At 39.8% G+C, this 19,160-nt stretch overlaps 1 protein-coding gene across 2 annotated transcripts in view; it reads right to left on the reverse strand.

The window, feature by feature from the left end:
* CDH12 (cadherin 12) overlaps window positions 1–16,737 on the reverse strand; it is a 242,827-nt gene extending 226,090 nt beyond the window's left edge. The window contains exon 1 of one of the 2 annotated variants that reach the window (XM_006037154.2): window positions 16,356–16,737. In XM_006037154.2, the coding sequence (XP_006037216.1) occupies window positions 16,356–16,586 (231 nt within the window). In that variant the 5' untranslated portion in view covers window positions 16,587–16,737. The remainder of the gene's footprint in view (window positions 1–16,355) is intronic. The other variant, XM_025193592.1, reaches the window with a different exon arrangement.
* Between the last annotated feature and the right edge of the window lie 2,423 nt (window positions 16,738–19,160).

The raw sequence follows: 19,160 nt of genomic DNA on the forward strand, positions 1-19,160 counted from the left end.
TGCCAGCTGCCAGAATTCATTAGGCTTATGTGTGAATCTCCTTCTGAATCCACAGACACTCATCGATTTATACTAGGTCTCTACCACTGGTATCAATTAGGGTAAAACTAGAAGCAGTTACCTGCTGTTGGATTGCTACAGCTGGTGTTGACAAGCAAGGGCCATTAACTGGCTTTTATTATAGTCTTGAAAAAGTGTTCAAGACTTTGCAAATGGTACACTACACTAATTATTTAAATTAGATTTCTTTTTTTAGCTTACATTTTACCAATCTACTCTTTTGTTTCTGTAATGAGGAAAACCTATTGTTAGAATAGTCCAAATGTTCCATGCAATATAAATTCTGCTTCTGTGAATTGAGAAATCTACATAAACACGACGGCTAACTACACCTCCTTAATGCATTGCTGCACAGGCAAGTTACAAACACCTGAACAAATGCAGGCCCTCACTGTCAGACTTCATGACTAAAGTTAGGGGCACTTCACTTCAGAATTTAAAAAGGAAATGGCCTTGAGGATGCCTTGAGCACCAAACACATACCACTGGCTTTAACAGAGTTATTTTGTGTTTGTACTAGCATACAGCTCCAAGTGTCCAGCTAATTAACAGCTTACTAGGGATCACTGACTGTGAAAACAAACAAAAGTATAGATTTCATAGATATCATAGACATTAGGGCTGGAAGGGTCCTTGCAAGATCCTCGGGTCCAGCTCCCTACTCAAAGGGCAGGAAAATGAGCTGGGGTTAGAGTAGTAGTAGGTTTCATCGTCAGATACTCTCAATTCAGTGGGGTTTTGTTTTGCTTATTGTTATAGACAGAGTAAGAAAAAAGTATCTCTTGCTAATTAAATGTTTGTTGGCATCTACATTTGAATCATCATAACACAGAAGGTATCCTTCCTTAAATGTTGCAAATATCTCCCCTTGAGCACCTTAAAAGGGCACCTGGAAATTGAGCCTCAGCTTTCAAAGAACCATAGGAGTACAGAAAATCAAGAGACTAGTATAGCAATTCTTTATAGACCAGCACTCTTGCTCAAGCAGTATATCAAATGTGTACCTTTGGTAAAATTGTCAACTTAATATTGTGGTGTTTTCCTTATATTTTCTGTAAACACAAAAGTCTGAATTTAGTTAAACAGAAATTAACCTTCAACAAATCAGATCTCAAAATGGGTTGTTTTAAAATACAATTAATCAAATTGCACAGACCAAGATTTGTCCCTTATTAAAAATCTATTAAGACATACTACTCAGCATATTAGGTAACTGAACAGAAAGAAGACAAACTTTACCAGCAAGATTTCTTAGAGGGACAATCGTTTAAAACTACTATAGCATCTAATCAGAAAACACAAGCATCTTTTACAAACTCTGAATCTTCCAGATAACCCAAAAGCTCTTCTACAGGATCAAGTAAGAGATGTGTCTTGTGTTCCCTTCCCCTTGTTTAATGGATAAGCAAATAGATAAAATATTGGATTTTAATCTTTACTTATGCTCTTCCCATTGCTTTCATCAGTAATACTACAGATTCTGATAGACTGGATTGATAACAAATTTACCCCACTGTATTCAGTCTTTACACAAAAATAAATGAAGTGTGGATAAATTACACATAATCCTGAATTCCTATAATTTACTTTATTCCCATCATAATTCTGCACTTAATTCATCAGGAATAAAACTACACCAGTGTCAGTTACACTGATGCAGTTGTATGTCTAGACTTAAACCAAGGTAGCCACTTGCTCAAAGTAAATGAGCCATTGTTTTCCCCACCACCTATTGATGAAGCATAGTAACCGTGCCTGCTTCATACAACTGCTGTTAATCTGTCTATTCTGAATACTAGTGTAATTGGTCAGCGTGCAGAAGCAATGTATGTTACATTTGGCTAAATGTATCATCTGCTCACTCCCTGAGAATATAAAATCTAGAAAGAAAGAGGTAGTGAGTTGTCCAACAATAAACACCAGCTTACTGAATCTGATATAAAAACCTAATTCCTAACTTGATAAGAAGACAGAAACATTGGCTTGGTACAGACGTTACACATATCATGCATCAAGCAGGCAGATGTTACACATGTAGTGCATTAAACAGGCAGAAAGTGCTCTAAAGCTGTAACTCAGGGGTTTTCAACCTTTTTAGTCTAAGTACCCCTGGCAGCCGAACGCCAAGTTGGACAGAGGCGGGGGGAAGGTGGTAGTGCATGGCCGAACGCCAAGCACGGCGGGGTAGCGCGTGGCCAGACACTGAGTGTTGGGAGGGAGTGGGCAGTGCACAGCCCGATGCTGACTGGGAAGGTGGGGATGGTGTGTGGATGGGCAGAGATGGAGCATCGCCGCCTCCCAGGAGCAGGGCCAGGGTAGGGCAGGGCAGAGAAGGGCAAAGCAGAGCAGGGAAGCTCACCAGGCTGGTGTGTGGCAGCAGCAGCCACCACGCATGAGCTTCCCCGCCCCACAGAGAGAAGGCACTGCCTTCGCCCTGCCCCAGCCCTGCTCCTGGGAGGGGGCGGCAACCTGTCCCCACCCGCCCTCGCATACCCCCTGGGACCGGTCCAAGTACCCCCAGGGGTATGTGTACCCCCAGTTGACAACCCCTGCTGTAACTGAACAGATATTCACAGCTCTTAGAGCATGTAAAATGGTGGATTGTGCTCTAAGTTAACTTGCAATGGATGTGTACTAAATTAAAGTGCTTTCTGTTACAGCGCTTTAAATCGTACATCTGCACTAGATCCCATTGAGGGTTAATTTAGAGTGCAATCGCTGCCATCCCAGGTGGTGTTGCACAGGGCAGTGCTGTAGCCTTAGGCACAGTTCATTTTCTCTGCCTGAGCCTGAGCATGGGCCAGCACTGCCCTCTCAGCTGTCACTGACCCTAGTCAGTGAAAGCCTCTGATTCTAGCCCGTGCACAGCTTTGCTGGATGGGGGTTGCGGGTGGGGAAGTGGGGTTTCTGTTCCCGCAGCTATCTCAGCTATGTGGTGTGCCACAGCCTGGCAAGGTGAGGACTGCAGGGAAGGGGCTGTGGGGTCTTTCTCCCTGCAGCTGCAGCTGCCCTGTGGGGCTGTGCTGCAACACAGCCCAGGTGGGGCGGGGGGAGGGGGAATGCAGGAAGAGGGCCTCAGGGTTTCTTCCCCCATAGCAGCCCAGGCCAGGCTATTGTGTGCTGCTGCTTGGCAAGGGGGTAACAGGGGAAGGGCTCGGGGGTCTCTCCCCACAGCTGCCCCTTCCAGGCCCTACTGCATAGTTGATATTTGGACTAATCATGCAAAGTCAGGAAATCTTCAATTCCCACTGACTACAGAGAGAACTGAAAGACAATAAGGACTTATCTTGTTACACACTGAGATGTGGGATGCCCACTTGCTATGTCATTAAGCTGCACACCTGCATTGAGTGTTTAACCATTCTGCTATAGTGTTCACTATTAAAGTATCATAATTTATCAAACCATTTCCACATCATATTATCAAAGATACTAAAGTTATCTACATTCTATAGATAAGAAAATATCTGCCCATAGATTTGAGGATGTAGTAGAGAATTCATAGTCTGAAATGACTCCTCACCCCTTTGATTATATTTCTATGCACAGGATTGGCTTTACAGTTCTAAATAGTTAACCAGATGATTTTTTCAACATTGATAAAATTGACTCATTTTCAATGCTTCGTCGAGTATACTTTGAATCATGAACTATTTGCTACCATTTCTGGAACAAACTTTAAAATAGTATGGTTGCCCATCAGCCACACACATTCATATGCACTATTGTGACCGGACCCTATAGGGTTTAAGACCTCCACAGCAATTTCATAAATTGAGCTACCAGAGGGAACTATTATACTGCATTATTGTGCAATTGCACAAAACAATATATAGCATATGGAGATCTTGTGTGTTGGGGGAGGTCAGCTCCATCCCCCTCTGACTTATGTTGAATCACAGCAACCCATAAAATTAAAGCTACATTATTAAACTAAGTAAAATCAAAACAAGCCAACCAGAGTAAGTAACAGGCTAACACTAACTGCTGATGACAGATGAATCCCAACTGTCATTCAAAATTACATTCACTGTATCAGGTGGAAACTTTATTTGTATTAGCAATGGCACCAGAAAACAGCTAAGTATTAAGTAAGGTAAGGTAATAAATTATGATAGATTGAAAATAATAAAACCCCGAGGAACTTTTATGAAGAAGTGGAGCAGCAAGAGGTTTAGGGGCATAGTGTCCTTGGGTGCAAGCCTAGCTCTATTAAAATTATTGCAAACTACTCATTTGCAATAGGGCCAGGATTTCACCCCTTTAATTTGACACTCTCATTTCGGTATCTCCTACTGCAGTCTTCTTGCTGCAGTCTCTTCATTAGCTTAAGGCTGTAATTTTTTTCTTTTCAGGTGTTTTATATAAAGTATATACTCTTATATTATATAAGATATTTTCTCTTATACTTAGCCTATTCCTCTATTGATTATCTTGTTCCTTTGCTTCCCTGTTCTTATTCTGTATATAACCATAAGCATGTAAGAAACTTTTCTTTGTGAAATTTAGGTTAGTACATTAGTCCAAAGGAAAGTAAACTGAAACTACAGATTAGTAAATATAACCATATTATTTTCTTGACCTAGATTCTTAAATACCACTTATCTTTGTACAGTATACTGGGTAATGGTAATAGCATCATAGATACTTCAACAGTATCATGAAGATAATTATTCCACTGTCTGATTGGATAATCTGGTCAATTTCTGGTTTGACAGTTTCCTTCCCTGGTATCTTTCTTTCTTTCCACCTTCATTGCTAACAGTACTATGTCTAAAGGAAATCAAACTTGTAATGAGTTTTGAATTTAAAATCTATGCAGGCAGAAAGAGATGTATTCACTTTAATCACCTCCAGGAGAGAGTTCAGTCTCTTAGGACCTACTCACAAAATTTACCATTATGTCCAATTTTGTTGTGCCTGAGGAACACATATGATGAGAGAGGTTATCATCATTTGAAACTATGAAGTATTGTGGGCAATACCAAAAAGAGCTCTGAAGATTAAAACTGAGACTTAAAACTTGATGTTCTATTAGGAAACAAAATAGTGAGTAAAGTGCTGAGGTAAGATGTAACCCACTATCAGGAGAACCCAAATACTTTCATCTTCTACACTCTAGCTTTTAGAACTGTTGATCACATTTAATTTAAATTGCGATCATGCATGAACTGATTTAAAAGTTGACGTTTACACAAAATGGAATAGAAGTTTTTCAATACTGCATACTATGCAGTATGCATCATTTTTATGACTGTTAGGCCAAGAGAATGATTCCCAAAGTACATTTTAATTCTCATTTAAAGAGGTTAGAGATCTTTCCTTGAATTGATGACAAATAGATTGTTTTAATCAAAGTATAAATGTTTAAAAATTGTATTTTATAATATTTCCCACAAAAAGAAACTATAATGATATTTTGTATCAGAAAAGTTGACTTTCATTTTCATATTATTTTACAGTATTAGTCACTACAATAACTGATACAATACTAGTTCAAATAAATATAATTGGATAGCTTTGTAGTTGCTTCCTCTCATGCCATTAATTTAATGTGTGGCCAGGGGCCCTATCAGCTGATCATAGGTCCCATCTGGAACCCCTGAGCCTGGGAGCTCTTAGATGACAGGGATCCCATGCACCCTGCAACTGGGAGACTGCAGCTGCTGCAGTTTTCCTGACACAGTGATCCCTGGGTGCCCTTATGGCTAGGAGCCTAGGTCAGCTGATGGGCCTCCCAGCCGCAGAAGCTTATGGTGCACCCCCATCACTGGGAACCCTGTCAGCTGACCCAAGCTCTCCGCCAGGGGAAGCCTCAGATTGTGCTGCACTGGTAACAAGGTGCAATGGGATCTAATGTGGAATCCACACAATTGCAACTTTTCCAATGCCACACTTGCATAGCAGGAGGTGGGATTGTGTAGATTGCACATTAGATCCCATTGCACCTTGACCTGCAAGTCTGGATGGGCCCTGAAATACATAAATAAGATGTGAAAATAAAAATTAAACATATACTATGAAACAAAAGTTTTGAAATACTGAAACACCTTCAAAATTCTAAAATAAAATATTTGAGAACTACTTTTGGAATTCACAAAAAATTATACAGTTTTTCCAATTCATTAGAAGAAAGAAATGTTGTAATTCCCCCATGATGAAAATCCTAATTTTGACCAGCTCCCCCCTTTGTTCACATTTGTATGTATACAGATTCTATTCTTTTCAACTTGTAAAAGATGTATCCCTTAAATTATATTAAATCATTTAGAAAGTTTAAAGATAATATTATAGCATTCCATAGATTTTTTATCTTCTCACCTTTTTTGTAATGCTGTTATATCATAATCCCATTCTACTTTCAGATACTCCAGTTAAATTATTTTTACTTTTGAGATTCTCACATTATTGTATAAGCAGCTGGATGTTTACTACGCATTTTTAGTTTTGGATATCTATTTTTTATTTAATTCCCTCGGCTGACATTCTGCTGGTTTTCCAAAACTTAACTCTGTGATTTCAACTTGTCTCTCCTCCAGTTCCCTTGTAATTACTGATCTAATCTTTTACTAGATACAGAATTATCTTCAGGTTACTGACATACCTAACTGATGTCTGTGTCCAACCAGAACATTTCTCAGCACTTGGCAACCTTCCTTCAACATCTCAGTTAAAACGCAATCAAATCTTCTACGCCAGCAACAGTGTTCTATTTTCTTTTAAGTAAAGCCCTTCCCCTGATCTATAGGCTCTCCCCACTCAAAAAAAAAAAAAAAAAAATCCCCAGACGCATTTTGAATGTTCCCTTTTTACCAAAGTGTCATCCATTCATTGTGATTCCAATGCCATCTAGTTGAACCTGCATGTAGAAAAAGTGACATTTAATGAAAAGTACTGTAGATACCAGCCTTTATTCTAGTAGTCTACATTTATCTTGTACAGCCTTTCTTCTATATTCCCTTTGATTGATCCTTCTAATATGTATTGCAAGAATACCTAGTACTTCAGGTCTAGATGGCATAAGATCTGCTACTTTCACATGTAAGAGAGAAACCATAGATGTTACTCATTGACACCTCAGACTTTTATAGCTTAGTTCTATACTGCCATGCACTATCAGGTCTTTATACTAGAACTCATCTCTTGTTGTGACTGTAGTGTGCCAGGAATGAGCTCCAATTAGGTTCCTTTGAACATGGCTCTCCACTCCATAAGATCTCATTTCTATATAACCTTGGTTTCCTTTCCATCATGATTCCACTTCTATGTTCTTTCACAAAACTAATGAAAAACCCAAATTTAACTTGGTTTGTTTGCTTGCTAAATATGTCTCTTCATTCTCAGAAACATGAAGAACAAAAAAACAAAACAAACCAGATGGTGGCACTAGGTATTGATGCAACTGATTCCATGGTTTTAATTTCCCAGATATTTAAATTCCTGGTGGATGACAGTTAAAAGATCAGATCCTCTAGGTCAACAATGCACTGTCTCATATATTTAACTCACAAAACTTTACAACCAATTTTAGTGAACCCAAGTCTTTATGCATCTCATAGAAAAGTTTTAAATTATAAAAGGAAACATTAAACGCAAATTTGAATTGCTCATGAGAGTTTAGTTCCATGGATCCACTTAACAAAATTCCACCCCGTAATCTCACATGCAGTTTTCAAACTTGCTTTGTGTTTCATATACTTTATGTATTATATGGAACGTAAAGCTTTTAAAATACCAGATTTATTTCCCCATGCTGCCTAACATTGAGAGAGAGCTTTGAAGTCAGATACTTTCAGCAGCACACTGAGCCTGGAGCCCCTGAGTTCTAATCCCAGTGCTGATTCTCTTTTGTGATCTTGAGCAATTCACTTAACTTCCCTTCCACAATTCTTCCATCTGCAAAGCTGTGAGAACACTATTCAAGGAGCATGCAGCACAGGTACACTGTGAGGCTAGGTAATGTTTTACAAGCATTTTAAAAATTAAATGAGACAAGAATTTAAGTCTCGCTCAATCTTAAAAAGACAGATTGCATGTTCGAAGCATAGCAGTGATTGCTGTCTTGTCCACAGGAGACCTGGCATGAAGGTAAAAAACAAATCACAACTAAGAGGACCAAGTCATTTAAGCCACAAATCATGGGTCCCAGTGTTGACCACTCTAGCCTTTAGACATGCCATACAGTTATCTAAGGGTTGAAATTAATGCATAAACTCCAGTGGGTCAAACAACATGCTGAACAAGAACATTGGTTGCACTGAAGCTCCTCATTTAATTTGAAAGTAAATTGCCCACAGTACTCTCTATCCAACAACTGAGTAATTGTGATGTCCTGTTCTAGGAAATGCATTAACATATGTCATAAGTAATAGTCCATGCAATCATCATCTCTTATCTCCTTGGAAGTAGCATCATGTGAATGACTAATGAGATTGATTTACATTGCTCTCTCTATAATGTAACTAATTTCTAAGTTAGAGAGGCAAATGCACTAGCTCAGAGGTACCATAGGGTGCCACACAATGTTAGCATTTTTAGGTGTGCAAAGGCATACCCAAAGAGTTCAAATTATAACCCATACTGTAGAAGACATGCTGAACTTTTATTATCTTTATGAGTTCTTTGCAACATAAAAATTGAACTATTATTTTTCCTAAGTCAAAAAAGGAGTTGACCAACCTGACGGTGGGTGGTTGGACCCAGAAAGGTGCTGTGCGAACAGGCCGGGGACAGAAGGGTTATGGGACCTCGTTTCTCCTCTTATCTCTCTTCCCGTTGACAGAAAAACAATTAAGGAGGCGGTGTAACAAATAAATGCTTTACTCACACTTTCGTACAGGTGGTTTACTTTACAAGTTTCAAGATTAAACTCGCTGGTGACTTGAGAGCTCTAAACACGTTTGAATGATATACTCGGTCGTATTGGGGGTGTCCGGGGGGAAGGGATTTCGTGGATGCAGGATCCTGGACAGGGTGATCAGGCCTCTCCAAACTGACGCGTGGATCCCCTTGTGCTTGTGTTCTGCCCCTTTTTATAAGCTACAGAACCAATCAAAATGCGCCCCATGTATCTGCTGACTTTCAGGAGGCTGTGACTGCCAGCCGTGCGGTCATGCCCCTCATGTAACCCCTGATTTGCTGAGGCTATTTGATCACGCATTCATCATGACTCCCTCACACTCCGAGCATAGTTCACCCTCGTGTTTTACATTTGACTGGCGCTTGGTTATTCTCCATTTAGACGTGCCCCCTTGACCAAATGCCAGATTAGATACCTTTGAGTTCTACAACAGCTGTTTGTGATACACGAAGGTTGAAAGTGTCATTAATCATCGCTTAAGTGCGTTTAAGATACAACATCCAACACAAACACAAAGTAAAATACCAACTAAGGGTATTAATAACGTTAAAAGTGGAGCGATTATGCGCATGGCTAATGATGAAAGGTTCCAACTGAAACTTGAAAATAGGTTTTCGAGCCAGCCATTACTGATACCTGCTGCGGCATTAGCACCTTTGGCTGCCTTCCGGACTGCCAGGTAGGAATAGCTAATGAGGCAGAACGTACCAAATTTGAAGGTAACTGCGGCTATTCAGCAGTTCTATTGTGACAGGGGCACTCAACTCATTTGGTTATGACAGGAGTGAAAACTAAGCTGCATTTTCCAAAATGAGCCTAACAAGGGGCATTTTATTTCTGAACAAGGAGTGCCTTGGGTCTAGAAAGGTCTAGAAAGGTTGAGAATCACTGAACTCACAACAACTGGATGTCAGCTGTCAAAACAAATATTATTATTATGGCATTATTTAATACTTAATATGGCATTATTTAATAATATAAATCAATTACAATTATCACTTAAAAGAAATTCAGGTCATCTAGGCCACATACGTAGTGAAATAGACTAATTAAGGGCCAGTAACTTGGGGTTAGAGGACGGTTCGCTCTGAATTAACAATTACAACCCTAGATATCCATTCTGCATCTGCCAACAGATCGACCAAACATGACAGTGATACCTGTCCACCATGTTATAGACTGAGACTGACTTTGTTAATATTAATCACGTGTATGGTCCAGTGCTTGTATTCCAAATTAATCAGGTAAAACAACAAGCCCCAAAGAGGGAGTATGTTCTGGTTACAAATATGCAGCAAAGAATTTCCTGATCTCTGCTTTTGCCATTCTGCTGTAATATAGGGGGATATTGGAGGAATAAGAGTTAGAGTTAGGAGGTGACATAATAGGTACTTCTTTTTATACCTGTCCTTGATGGGCATACAATACCATTAAGAACAGTAAATGAGTAGCTTTTATTTTTACATTGCTTCAGGATACAGCTAGGACCCAGTGATAACCCATGTTTGACATTGAAGAGAATCTTGACCGTTGGGTTTATATATACACATACATGTGTTTATTATGCTTTTTCAATCTCTCAACAGGGTAGAAAACTATCATCAAGTCCAGCGAATGTCAGGGGTTCATTTTTACCTTCCAAAATATTTTCCATTTACACAGGGATATCTCAGGGAATCACTGGACCCAACATTTGTATTCCAGCCTGTATAACAATTATTGTGTAGTCAATGAGGGTACCTGTCTACTAATGAGGCAGATTTTGTTGCCTTCCCATGGCACTATGCAATATACAGGTTTAAGATTTCTGATACTTTGATTTACTATTCAGTTTACAATGGTCAGAGTGTATTGTCAAGCAGATATTTTACTGACAGCTTTGAATGTGTCAACCTGAAGCATTATTTTAGGTTCTCTAATGGTGAATTAGTTTAATCCCCATCCATTTCTAAAACTCTTTTGAATTTCAACTTCACACTTTTTAAGATAGTCTCCTGAAAGTGAACATAAAATGGATTGAGAGTTTGGGTTGATAACATCTGACGCTGCTGCTATAAATCTCTTCTGTTCTTTTCCAGGTGGCTTCCAAAATTAACTAGTCATCCTAAATGTTTAGCGAAATTGTCGGCTGATTTAATAGGCACATTAAACCCCCATTTATAAATTACAGAGATATTGTTAGAACTGTAGTTCTATAATAAGCAATGTAACCACCAGTACACCTGTCACTGTGTTGTCCCCTGTTATCTTGGCTGGAAGAAAGAGATATGAAAGCTGCAATTCCAATTACAAAATAGTCTTACAAGGTAGAGGGAAAAGCTCTGGACAAACTATACACATTCCAGCTTTAATATAAGGTAATTCTAAACAAGAATCATTTCAAAATATATGGCTTTAGCTTGGTGTTAAGGAATCAGTACAGATAAAGTAAAAAATGTATTTTGGAAACTACTTATGAGCTTACTTGGTCATGTAATATACAATGATTTGAACATTTTATAAATTTCCATAAGTTCATCTTGTTTAATCAAGGTGGAATCCCTGTGTGTATGGTGGGAGTAGCTATGCATTTAGGATATTAACTATTCTGATCTTGTCAGTTTGATAGCACCTTCCCCCTCAGCATGCAGTCAGAATTTCTCCCATCCCAGGATCTCATTCTAAACCCTGCCTGAAAATTTAACAACAACAAAAAAATATTTACTTTCAAAGCTAATAGACTGGTTAAAATATAGTAGGGCTTACTCCCTCCCAGTTGCTAAAAGCTCACTCTATGTTCCTTTTCTGGTAGAAAAAATATTTTTGTTCTCCTAAACCTCCCCACTGTGTACATATTCTTCCATCTTGTGTTTTTTATTGCTGTACATGCTACACACCTTGCTTGAGAAGTATTCCATTCACTCTCCCTGTGGGTTGTGATCCATGTTTGAAGCCATAAATTTCTTACAGCTGGAACCAGAAAAACCTAGTGATACACTTAAGTAGTACCTGTTAGATGTATTAGGCACATGGAGAAGCACAACCTGGATTCCATTGTTAGAAACCATGTCTTCATGTTGCAGAAAAGGTTTCATGTCATATACTTGTGGGTTCCCCCTATTCTGGGTATTCATTTTATCCCACTGTTTGACAGGTCAAAAATTACCTGTAGTTTAAATATAAATTATATACACTAAACTTCTAGATCACTCACAGTCATTCACATTCACAGAATAATATACAGTTATAACCTCTTAGTACTTTAAGAACATCAAGCAAAGAAGTAAGCACCAAGAAGTAATGTGTTCACTAATCTCAGTTGGCTTGTCTGAAACAAATACTTAATATAGATGGAACTCTGACTCATAGAAGGAAGTGGTAATAAGCATCAAATAGAAAGTTAAACAGTTTCTGTAGCTGATCAGCTGGAACAATTTTGTCTTGGTAACAGACCTGTGCCTCTTGCTTTAATGTTAAAGAGGCATTTTTATACGTTACAAATTATTTTGTGTTCCACCAGCCAGATCCTTCATATTTCATTTTATTGTGTAGCTAGAAGTGGCACACCAGAGGCACATTTTCTTAAAGCACACACTAAGTACCCTAGATGCACTGATATCAATTTTCTTAAAGTGAAACAATATCCATACCTACATACGTGAGAAAGGGCTCCTCTTTGCTGTAATCTGAGCCAGTTAAGCAGGGCAGGGAAGCAAATTAAAGCACAGTATTAGTTATTCTGTGATGTAATACACTCACTCTTGGGCTAAGTACAGACATTCAAAAAGCTTGAGATGGAATCGATCAAAGTTACATGGTTTCCTCTAAGTGGTGTAGGTTAGACTGGTAACAAACAGGGCACACATTCACCCTTTATTTTGGGGGAGAGTGGGGCATGCAGGCTGCCTACACTGCTGAGGCCAGTAGGATGGGGAACTCCCGCACACTTCCCAACATGCCTCACAGGCTACCTGGGCTGCTGGAGACTGCTGAGTGCAGCCAAGCACCAGAGGCACCCCTGATTGGCTTCCAGGCATGGGTGAGAACATCCCCCTCCCCACGATATATCATCTGTCAGCCAAAAACATCTGTCAGCTGCAGGCAGACAGCTGGGGCTCGGGTGGAGGGGAAAGGGAGGCATCCGAGTCCCTGCATGAACCCCAGCATGAAGCACTCCATGACGTACACACAGACCTGACACTAAACCTAGGAGAACACCCACAAGCAGGTGGAGCACCACAGAGCTGCCCATGCCCAACAGCCCAGCTGGGCTTCATGGTGCTGTGCCTGCTCACAGGGGTTCTTCTGGACTCATCATAGTCAAGTCTCTGTGCACATTGCGGGGTGCTTCATGACGGGGTTTGTGCAGGGACACCTCCCTTTCCCTTTGCACTGCATGCCTGCCTGCCACTGACAGCTGGCCAGAGGCAGGAAAGGGGGCTGCAGAAAGGGTCTGCGCTAGAAAGGGATCTGCATTAACTTGACTTTGTGATTGCTTAGGGAGTGGGGCCTTCTGGGCACTCAGTCTGAGGAGCCGAGTATGAAGCGAGTGCCAGCACACTTCCCTGCAAAGGAGGAAGGCACTAGCAGGGGGCCATAAAGGAGTGTGGGATGCTGGCAATGACCTAACATGAATTGCTAGGGGATCTGGCACAGAAGTTCAAGTCACCAGTCTAACCTAAATCAATTAAGTTTGAGTGCACGTTGATCCAGGCCTATTTTAGACCAGGCTATTTTAAATTATTTCAATGAGCTTTAGTTAAAGCTGCCATTTTTCAGTACCAGACTGCTGATACATGTGATGCTCTGGGTGCTTTAATTAAAAAAGCTCTCAGAGCCACTTTAATTAAAGTGCCTCCCACTTCTGGAGCACATGCATAAATGCCCAATGTGCACCAGACTTCTGTTCTGTTACAGGTATAGGCCTGCTTCTGATCACTTATACTGGTAAAAGTGAAATGTCTGTATCTGGCTATAATGAATATTCCTCCTTAGTCATAAAGATTCCTTTGGTTTGACCAGAAAAGAAACCCAAATGGTTTCTTCTCTAGATAAATACTAAACATATAATCTGGTTGTATTTTTGACAATCTAGAAGCAGGCTTAAATCCTTTGTAAAGCAGGCTAGGGAAGCAACATAATGGGACGTAACATAAAGGCCCATGAGCCACAATAGCTATATGAGGTATCTGTACATGGTATGCCAGAGATCACCATTCCCTTACCTATGACATATTTAGTATTAGCATTCCCTGTGCCACAGAAAATGGGAAGTCAGTCATTGCATATGAAACTTATTTAATTCCTCTGCCCTATACAGAAGCTAGAGTTACGTGGGAAAAAAATGTAATTCTAAGCTACTGAACATCACAATTCAAAGACAAAATGTTATCCTCTAATTTTCCTCTTTTTTGGGATAATTACACAGGACCACCACTTTGTGTTTTTAAACTCAGAATGTATATCTAACATTTCAAATCTTAATAGATATGTGCGTTAGTGTCTTGAACAATTTTCTAAAACTGTAGTATTTGAGTGCATTCCACCTAAATTAGATTGGAAAATGATTTAGCATATTTTATGGTGCCTTCTGATTTATTCCTTTCCCTAGTTATGAGGACTTTACTTAGAAAGATTTGGGCATGAGGGGGGAGGGAGAAGTGGGAGGAAATGTGAGGACATGAGGTTGCCATAATTTTCAGTCTGATTACTTTTTGAATGAACTACACCTTCCCTGAATAGACAGACAGCATTTAAATTCACAACAAAAATGAGGAAAATGTCTGTGATGTTGAAGTAAGGACAGAAGTATGATGCTACATCTCTATAGCAAGCAGCCTCTAGTGCTTGTTCACTAGCAGTTTTGGGTGCTTTAACAACAACAAATCAATCACTGGCCTCTAATTTTCAGAGGCCAATAAAGGGTAACTAAGACTGAGGCATAATATATAGTAAGGAAAAAAAGGGAAACCAGTAGAACATCCACAGCTGAATTTTCAAAGCATCGCAGATTTTTGATAGATTCTACTTAAAATTCGATGGAACCACATACATGTCTATGTCAGGACCATAGGTCCAAAGTCCTAATGATCCACTGAGCTAGTAAAGTTAAAGCACAACGGCCTAGTGACGTGGCTAGCATCACATCAGCTGCCTTTGACCTCCAAAGCCTGAATACCCACCCCACTTATAGCTGGGTTGATTGCAGGCCGCATTCTGCATGAGTCCACCTCAGTGCGCTACCTGGTTCTGGAGCCAGAGGGAGATATAACTTAACAACTAAGGCTGCCATGCCAGTTTCACCCTTAGGTAAATATAATAATTTGCTCCACTGTAGTTCTAGTTGCATTCCCATAATCTAACCTTCTAAAGCCTCCACTACCCCGCCATACAACTGCCTGACAACTTATTCATGAATCACAAAAACAATGGTTGGTATGATAGAGACAGACAGACACTGCATACACATGTGAATCTACAGTATAGGAACTTCATTGTATGTTTGTTTGAATTATGTAATATGGAGACACTTGTCAACTTGCCATTTTAGGTCTGCACGGAAGCAGTATCAGTGATCAAAAAGCAAAGCAACTGGTATTGAAATACGACTTGAAATACAACTTGTTTTTAAAAGACAAAAATCAGGTGTCCGTGGTTGCCAAAAGCCAAACTGGAGTAACTATACCAATTCACAGAAATGACTGTTTTCATCCTGAGTCTAAGATATGTGGATTCATATCTAACTTCTAAAATTGTCCCGACATCCAGGACCAAAATAAAAAAAAAAATTGCACCCTTACAGCTCCTATTACAGTATGTTTTAAATGTTTAGTTATCATATAGTAAAATGTTTTCTGAATTCTTCAGGGTTTTTTTAACCACAAAACGATGGATAAGAAAAATCAGTTAAAATGTAATCAGTGTCATAGAACAAACTCCATACATTTTGAAGATCATCAATGTTGATAACTCAGGGTTTTATTAGTAACCAAGTCTGCTAAACACATAGGTTCTAATCTTCAGTTGGGATAAATGGACATAACTCCAGAGGAAAACAATGGATCTTTTGCCCATCTACCAAGTGATTGACTTACAGCTACTGATACATTCAGTTTGGGCCCTGACACAATGCTCAAGATAGAATAAGTTAAAACCTCTAATATTTTCCTTGTTTCTGTCATGACTTGTAAGAAATACCAGAGTATGGGTCATATTCTTTTTTAATTGCTGTAAAAATGAAGGACTTTCTAGATGTGCCTCATTTAAACCAGTGTTAAATGCAATGCTGTTCCATTTATATAATTTGCAAACCACCAAATACAGAAGATACAGCACAAGAAGAGTCAGGTTGATTCATGTGTGGGAGGCAATAGGGGCACACACGCATATTTATAGTAGATATTATTTGTCTTGTCACTTTAGTAGTTATATTAATAGAGAGATAGAAAACAATTACCTTTCCCACATACTGAGGTTCGGAGCCCATGTATTCCTCCAGCACAAAAAATTGATTCCATACCCAGCCTCGTTTGACCCGCTGGGCGGATGACCTCCTCCCTGGCATTGTGACAACATTTTCTCTTGGCTCGGCTTCTAAAGTCTGCTGTGGTTGTGGCTGCAGTGGTGTTAGGAGACCTCCATCAAACAGGACCCAAAGAAGAAGGGATAAGCAGTTCCTTGTAAGCATTGGCAAAGGCTTCCCTACTGCAAGTAATAAAAACTCCAGCACTTAATGCTGAGCCGTAGAATCCAGGTTTGAGGTGTCTGTGGCCTCCACCACTTAGCTTCTGATTTTATTGCGGAAATGCTAATGCAGACATTAATCCTTCTGATGACAAGGTTTTTGCCGCATTAAATTCCATCTAAAGGGACCTATAAAAGAGATTTACATGGCAACATCAAATTACGTAAAATTACATTGAAGTGTTCATCTAAATTCTCACACCTAGTTAGTTCCTTGAGACAGAGAGAGAAGCTCAAGAACCAGAGCTTTAAAAATAATTAGTACTGTGGTTTCAGCATTGAGCTGCTATAGACTACTGCAAAGCTACCATAAGAATGGTTCATTCTGACTCTACTTAGCATTACTTTTGTGTCAGTTTGAAGACAAGTATGCAGCCTCTCCTTAATGGCCCAGTTATCAAATCTCAGTGATTTCAAGTTATTTACTTCTGATTCGCATAGAAAATACTGAGGGATAGTGGAGCAATAGGTGAGATGGTTTACTTTTTATCTCTGCTAGAAAATGTGAGCTTGCAAAATGTAAGCCTGCTTCCTCCAGTTTTAGATGCACTGATATCACTTGTCTTAAAGTGAAACAATAGCCATACCCACATGTGTGAGAAAGGGCTCCTCTTTGTTGTAATTTGAGCCAGTTAAGGGGGGTGGGGAACAAATTAAAGCACAGTTTTAGCTATTCTCTGATGTAATAAACTCAACTCTTGGGCTAAGTGTAGACATTCAAAAAGCCTGAGATGGAATTGATATAAGTTACATGGTTTCCTGTAAGTGGTGTAGGTTAGACTGGTAGCAAACAGGACACATATCCAACCTTTGTTATGGGGGGGAGGAGGGCATGCAGGTTGCCTGCACTGCCTGAGGCCAGTAGGATGGGGAACTCCTACATGCCTCCCACCAAACCCCACAGGCTCCCCAGGCTGCTGGAGACTGCTGAGTACAGATGTTCAAAAAGCCTGGAACTGCTCACAGCCTGCTTGGGACTGAATCTTATTCTTAGAGATGAACATGTACAAGTTGCACAAAAATAAAACATGGAAAAGTTGGAAATGGTGCCAACGTAGGAACCAATATTTAGAGAATAAAATAAAATGAAAAAAAACAACAAACACTGGTTCAAAAATGCATGTCCCGATTGGCAAACTCTTCTCAGGACAGGCTTAATGTTAAATAATAGGGATGATGGTGGTTTGGATTGGGTAATCTTAGGACTATCATAAAAAAAAATAAGATTTATACAGGTATGTGAGGAAACACAGCAAAATAGCAGTCAAAGGGGAAAACCAGAAAGCAATACAGAAAGCAGTAATACAAGACAATGATACTCATTAACACTGAAATGTACCAGATTTAAAGATTAAAAAATAAATCAGCACTAACCAACTATGTGATTGAGAGAAAACTAGAGTTTCTTATGGCCCACTCATGGTGTGCAGAGCCAATTTTAAGCGTATTTTGTGGTGGCTCCACCCCTTGGCACTGATCGGCAGAGAGGCCCCATCCTTCAGCAATGATTGACGGAGGAGCCCCAGGACTGAGGAGGGATGAGGGCAAAGCTGCTATCTTGATTGCTGGGTGTCCTGCATCCTGCCCTGCCCTTCAGTGCTGATTGGTGGAGAGGCACCGGTAGGGGAAAAAGGGATGAGGGGCCAGCCACCATCTTGTATGCTACCCTTCACGCTGCCATGCCAGCTGGCACCTTCCCCTCCTGGCAGTGAAGACTGTTGGCTCCCACTGGGGAGTCAGCATTTTATTTTTTATTAAGTTTTTTTTCTGTTCATTTCACAGATTTCTTGGACGATCCTGAATGTTGTGGTTTTTGCGAAAGCTGCAAGACCACGAATTAAGTAGGTTCCTGGTCATTATATTAAAAACATTATTCTGTGAACCTAGCACAGATTACTTAATACAATGACTGATAGGGAGAAAAAAAATGTGGTGTTTCCCAGCCACAGTGTAATTACTGAGGTGTTTTTGTTCTTATGAATTTCCATGACTCATTGACAGTAGTTAATATTTTCATCATGCTAAAAGTATGTAACAGATTTTTTTTCTATATTATAGAAATAGGGAACTATTTCAACCAAATGTGGCCTTATAACCCATCACTTGATGTATTCAGTTTTCATTAATATTCAAATAATTGAAGTTTGCTTGAACCCAAGCCCAACAAAACTGAATTTTAAGATTGCAAGCCTGAGTATTCACAAGCTCTATGTTCATCCACCTATGACAATAAAGCTAGCTAGGCCCAGGCAAATGTCAGCACTGGTCTCTTGGATTTTCATGGCGCCCAATATGTCTGTTTGACAAATACAGTTGTCCGGCTTCTGCTGCTCTTCACTGAGTGCCAATAACCATGATTTTACATGGGACACTGTTCATTTGCACGGCAGGGGATAGGAGTTGTTTTATAAATAACATAGCTGCATAAAACAGCTTGCATCAAGAATGCCACCAAACTGGGACCCTGATGGAGACCTACTGGACAACAAAGCATTTCTCATTAAGATCTAGATTCTGT

This window comes from Alligator sinensis, unplaced genomic scaffold (assembly GCF_000455745.1).
Source record: "Alligator sinensis unplaced genomic scaffold, ASM45574v1 scaffold947_1, whole genome shotgun sequence".
Classification (NCBI taxonomy): Eukaryota; Metazoa; Chordata; order Crocodylia; family Alligatoridae; genus Alligator; species Alligator sinensis.